Here is a 6,678-nt window from a genome sequence, read left to right as displayed (position 1 = left end):
TTAGATGCATAAAATTGAAATACATATTCAGATATACAAATATAATTTTCGTTATGGATATATACTCCTCTATTATTTCTTATTGATATTGGTGTTATTATAGTCTACTTCCTTGTGTTTCAATTGCTTAATGCAAATTCCTGTCTCCTTGTAATGAGTAATGGTTTATTTGCTTGTCTTTTACAACGAAAACTCGTTGCACTTGCATAAAATTAGTTATGAATTAGAGGAATAATAATAATAATGATATATGATTTGGTTTGTTATGTTTGCACTGATATGAATGTATATATCTATGAGAACGAAAAGGAGAAACAAAAAATGAAGTGATTGTGGCATGGCAGTGATGATAGACAAGTAACGTATAAAAGAGTACTAATGGTACCAAACCAACAAGTCCAATCCAAAGCAAGAAAAGGTTTCATTGCTTGCCACTATGTAATGTTGGCCTATTAAACACTAAAGAGCAATGCAAGGCAAAGAGACTCGATTACTTAAAAGCAAATAATATTTGCTATTCATATCAAATCAATGGACCATAAAAGCCACAGTGCATTCAGTCGGCTACCATCTTTGCTAGCAATCAACCCCTCCCATGGGGTGGGGCCCTCCATCCCTTTTCTCTATTTATATTTTATAAACAAAGCTCATTAAGCACCAAATTCATTTAATTAAATCATGTTCATTTTTTTCATTAGGGGAAAATAATGTGATTTTTGTTCCATACAGCATATAGTTATACTTAGTTCGATTTTATTAATAATTTATTAAAGATGGTATTTAAAAAAAATACCTTTTTTTTTAATTGTGGCACTTATGTTTAATATATCAAATTGAAAATAAATTTTAACAAGTTTAAGTAATAATATTTGTATTTAACAAAACATTTTTAAATTTAAAATATCATAATATACATAAATAGAGAAACAAATGATTATGAATAAATTTAAAATAAGAAATTTAATTAAAAAAAATCTAAATATAATAGATAAAGTTATTTTTTAATTTTAATAAATATAAACTAATTTTAAAAAGATTCTTTTCAAAAAAAAAACTTAAATTTTCAAAAATATAAATACAAATATATAATCATTTTTATATTTACCAACTACAAAATGGATTTGTAATTTAAGTGTGTAGTAGTGATGATCATTCCATATAATATATTATATGAAATGATGATCAAACAAGTGAACAACCCAAAATGGGTATGAAAACTTAGTCTTTCTAAAAAGATCGAATTTTTTATTTGGGTTGCTTTGCATTTGGTTCTTTCAACGAAAGTGTTTTGTTTTAAGCGTTATCTTTTTCGCTTCAGATGTTTGCACGAGATGCAGAGTAGAGATTAAAACCATAGAACATTGTCTAAGAGATTGTGAAAAATCCAGTATGATATGGAGATTGCTGGACCCTTTCATTCTTGATAATGTCGAAGAGGGTAATTTTGTTGTCTAATCCGAAAGATATCGCGTGGGAGAGAGTTTCTTTGTGGTTCCAATTTTGGTAGATTTGGAGACACACTGTCGCAATGATATCTTTAATGCTAAGGACTCTTTGATTGACTACAAAGTTGCTACTAATGCTAAAAGAATAGCTAATGATTTTCAGTTTTTGGCTGATCAGAGTTTTTTTTTTTTTTAATTAATTATGATGCTAGTATCTTTTTTTGATTTGGGTATGCCTGAATTTAGTTGTATTCTATTAGAAAATCTGATGGTACGTGAGTTTTAGGTTAGTTAAGAAATATTTTTTCTTGAAATATTTTTAAATGTGACTTGTTTGTGGTTTGGAGTGTTTTGGTTTAAAAAAAGTTATATTAAAAAGGTTATATGAAGAGCTGATTGATTGTTTAGATGTTTTCTTTTTGCAAAATCTCTATGGTTTGAACAGATGTGAAGAGTATGATTTTGATTTCAAAATTCAAAAACTCCTCTTTCAACAATGGGATATTTCAATTTGATTGGATTCTGCAGAAAATAAATAAAAAAACAGATTGATTAGCTCATTATGGGATCAAGACTAATTTTAATCATGTAATTCGGTCTTTTTCGATAAACGATATCTTTAGTAATTATCTATTCAAAAATTGATGTTGATATTTAAGTTTGTTTTGTGTTCATGTTCTGGTATACAACTTAATCAGGTTCAAAAGAGATAAAATCTAATCAATATTCTACAAACAAAACTTAGATTTACACTATTATTTATCTGATCTCATAGGGGTCAGACTCAGCAATATGAGTCTAATCTTACTTATCTAAATGAGTAACTAAATTTTATAATCTCTCCGATTCATCTAAAAAAAGATCTCAACAATCCCTTCAACTAAATGGAGTAATAAATCCATCATAAAAAATATAAAACTACTTTGTTATTAACTTTGTCGTTCAAAAATACCTTAATATTCTCAAATATTTTTTGAACTCTAATTTATTAAAAATTTACCTAAAATTATTGTTAACTTAAATATTAGAATTTTTTTTACAGGTATTACTTCCATCTTCTTACAAAAAAATCGAACAACTTCATCTTTATTAAAAAAAAATATTGAAATTTTTACCTAAAGACGTTTAGATCTTACGTTCATATCGAAATCACCTTGATTCTAGATAAGTTTGAGAACGCTTTGTGCTTTCCCTTCGGAGATGTTGGGAAAGAAAATTGTATGGAAGCAAGGCAGGTGATGATAAAAGATAGATATATAAAGAGAAAGAGAAAGGAATAGAAAAGTGTGGAAATTAAAAGTAGGAGGATGGGCCATGGATAAATTGGAGAGGATGATAACTTTTGAAAATTATAGCACATGTACGTTTCCATGTTTCCCACTGAGATCTCACTTTCCACCAAGTTGCCTTTTTAAAGCCTGTACATTGGGTTCACTCATGCTACTCATCTATGTCTTTCTCTTTTGATCCTTTCCCCCAAAACCTACCTTCTTTTGCAATCCAATAAAACATATATTATTAATGCTCATGCATGGCATCTAATTCATCAAGATGTATTTATTTATTGTCAAACATATTGTGACATTGACTCATCGATTTTTCTTTTGTTGACTCGTAAATGTAAAGTTTGAAAAAGTATAGATACCAATATACTATTTATTAATTTATTACCAATAATAATTAATTATTATATTTTAAAAACATATATAAAAAAACACATCTAAAAAATACATATATAAGTTTTATTACATATAATGTGAGAATAAATAATTAAACCCTTGACATTTAATTAAGAGGGGATGGCCAATTGTTAAATTTTAAAATGTGTTCTATATTATCAATTATTAATAGGTATATTATATATGCTAACCCTGAGTCGTGCAACGGGGGGAACCATAATATACCTCAATTGTGATCAATAGAATCCACATCATCGCATATCTTAATTCGATTTGAGTTTATCTTGTTTTGTTCTTTTTGGAACTGAAAATCAGTAGCTTACTATGCAGTGAGAGAGATGCGTTTTAGTTAGATGACGTAACAATGTCATTAATATTATATAATCCATTCTATTATCTATGTTATTTCATTGTTTGAAGCAAAATAAATAAAGAGAATAATGGTGCTTTTCCTTGTCCGTGTTATCTTATTTACCCTAATGCACCATGTTGTTATTATATATGCTTTATGCTATTTTAATAATGGATAGACACTTATAGAGAGTGACCTAATTGACAATATATAATTAAATTAACTACTATATTACGAGTACATTAAAATAAGTCACCAAAATCAATCACTTGTATAAAATATAAATACATATTAAAAATAAATTAAACTATATATGTATTTATACATAAATATATTAGTTGTAATTGATTTTAGTGACCAATTTTAATATACGAATAAAACATTTTTTTAAACTAAACAAGAGAAAATTAATCTTTACCATGTCAAAAAATTTTATTTTATTTTATTTTTTACAATATTCTTTTCCAATCCAATAAATTAAAAAATAATTTGTTGTAAATCTAAATTTTACTTAAAAATTTATTGTCGACTAATAAATTATTGTATATACAAGACAAAATTCGAACTTCAAAATACAAAAACAACTAACTATTCTAACAAATCAAGTTGATTATAAAAAGATAATTAACATGGAAATTGATATAAGTGCACGCAAAATGTTCCTCAAAATCCATAGTGTAAATCAACATGGATATGATGAGAATGCTATATGTGAATCACTTTGAAATCTGATCTGATCTGACAACATAGCACCAATGCACTTAAAGAAAAGAAAGTTGATGAAACAATAATAATCATCCATGGTATTGATGATGGATGCGCAAAAAGGGGGAAAGTAAGCAATCACCATAGAATTCATAAAAAGAGCACAAGTTCAAACACCTTCAAACAAGGAAACCATAAAGAACACCAACCAACCCTATAACAGCACAAATTCCGATGCAATATATAAAGCTATAAGAAAACTTACAAACAAATGCATGCAATATAAATCATAATAGAAAGTCAAAAACAAAATCCATCCATATATATACATATATATCCATTGCTAAGCCATTCTCATCAATTTAGAGTTTTCTAATTAAGAATTTAGCAACCTCTATATATATATATATATATATATATATATGAAAACAATTTCAGTGATATATAATATATAAATACACATTCAATTGAATTATTGAATCATCATAAGCTATATCTAGGGTTTCCATGCTGATGCCCAAACTACAGGTTCCTCCTTCCATGTCAAGAAAATTCCTGAGAGAGTATTATTATTGTAATTACTATTATGTCCTTCTTCTTGTTGTTGTTGTTGTGGCAAAACCAGTGACCAACCTCCACGGTATCTCTTGAGCAATGCTTTAACATCGTCAACCACATCATCGCTGAACTTTGCGCCTGAAAACTCCTTCTTCAGCTTCTCACACCACTGTGTCCCTCTCTCTCTTCTCTCACAACAATCTTCAAACTCTTCTTTATTATTATTTTCATCATTATTGTTTTGTTCATCACCACCGCCACAAGCCAAAACCCTAACTATGCTTCGAGAACAATCTCTCTCTAACATCAACCTTTCGTTGCTCGTTAATGGAAAACTCTCTTCCAACATCTCGAAGTATAAGCCGTAGAATTTAAGGCACTCTTCAAAGCACTGAACGAAATCGTTTCGATTGCTGCTGAAATCGGCTTCTTCCTCAACCACGGTTACCACTTTCGGATTAAGCGATCTGAACATGCGAATTGCCGATTCTCTTTCTTCAACCTCGATCCTCCTCAACGCTCCGATGCAATTCACGGCGATGGCTTCGTCGTTTGTAATCCCTAACGATTCCTTCGTGAGCTCTCCCAGGCGATCGAGACCGTTGATTACGTTGAATTCAAAGGGAACTCCCATGAGTCTCGCGAACTTCTCCATTCTCTGTCCAACCTCCTTCATAACAGAACTTACTGTGGTGGAGCTGAGCGCCACCACGGTAAGTCTGAGACGAGGAGTTTCGTCATTCCTGGTGGCCAGGGCTTCGAACAGCGTTGGCCACTGGGTGCAAAGAGTGTTGCTTATGTCAATTATATGGAGGTTGGACTCGCCTTCCAAGGCCTCGAGTATTGCTCCGTTGGCTGCCACGTGTCCGAAGGTTGTCCAAGGGGAGACTTCTTGGAATTTGAGAATCAATTTTCTGGCGGAGTCGAAGTTGTTGCTCTTTTGAGCGACGGTTGAGAGAGTCTTGTAGCAACGGTGGCCGGATTCCGTGGCCTTGCAGAACAAGGCTTGCAAGAAGTAAGAGGCGAGCTTCTGATCCAAGTCGCCGTAAGGGGAAGCGAGTTCGTTGAGCATCCATAGAAGGTGGTGGATTTTGGTGGAGTCTCTTTGTGAGATGGCGATGGCACACTCCTTGAGGAGCTTGCAAGCCCATTTACCATCCTCACATGGCTCACCGGAATCGGAAGAACACCGGCTGGTTGAGTTGGTGGTGGTGGTGTTGTTATGCATGTCTATGGCTGAAGCATCATCATCATGGATATGATGATGATGATGATGATGAAGATGAGGAATGTTGTTATTGAAGTGTGTTTTTTTGTAAGGGCTTAGGTGCATGGTGGTAGGTTCTAGTATTCTAATTCATTATTCTTAGTTTGTGAGAATTTGTGCTAATAAGGAGATATTGTGGTGGAAAATTCAGATTTCACTTTAGACATTGATGATTTGGGAAATTATATATAGGGTCGTTGTCACAGTTTGTCATTGATACAGTACTTTATTTTATAATATAATAATAATAAGATGGAAGTACAGGCTAAGGGAGTTTGTGGTGTTAGGGATATACATTGTGTACTTAATTGCCTTCTCTAGCCTGCACGTAGTGGTTGCCACATCCATATGCATCTTTGCTGTTTTTTTTTTTTTTTTTTTTTGGGGGGGGGGGGGGGGGGGGGATGGTCATTACAATGATCCTTTTTCACATATTTCTTTTAGGGTTTAGAATAAAGTATACTTTTAAAGTTTTTTAAAAATTTAAAAATATTTTGAAGTTTTATTTTATTTTAAATTTTTGTATTTGTATTAAATATATTCTTAATAACGGTCTCTAATTTATTTGTGTTAAGATTATTATTTTTATAAAATTATTGCTGAATTAGTCATATATTTTTTAAAAAATAAATTATTATAGATAAAGTTGATGCGAAAAATTTTTTTTGGATA

The 6,678-nt window shown here is 31.0% G+C and overlaps 1 protein-coding gene across 1 annotated transcript; it reads right to left on the bottom strand.

Moving 5' to 3' along the window:
• Positions 1–4,467: 4,467 nt before the first annotated feature.
• Positions 4,468–6,164, bottom strand: LOC130943804 (protein SHORT-ROOT-like). The gene has a single exon (XM_057871826.1). The coding sequence runs from the start codon at positions 6,070–6,072 to the stop codon at positions 4,678–4,680; it is 1,395 nt and encodes a 464-aa protein (XP_057727809.1). The 5' UTR covers positions 6,073–6,164; the 3' UTR covers positions 4,468–4,677.
• Between the last annotated feature and the right edge of the window lie 514 nt (positions 6,165–6,678).

This window comes from Arachis stenosperma, chromosome 8, assembly GCF_014773155.1.
Source record: "Arachis stenosperma cultivar V10309 chromosome 8, arast.V10309.gnm1.PFL2, whole genome shotgun sequence".
In the NCBI taxonomy this organism is placed as follows: domain Eukaryota; kingdom Viridiplantae; phylum Streptophyta; class Magnoliopsida; order Fabales; family Fabaceae; genus Arachis; species Arachis stenosperma.
This window is presented reverse-complemented; position numbering and strand designations above follow the sequence as displayed.

Coding starts and splice junctions, on each gene's coding strand:
- LOC130943804 (XM_057871826.1), bottom strand. CDS start 6,072: ATGCACCTAAGCCCTTACAAAAAAACACACTTCAATAACAACATTCCT.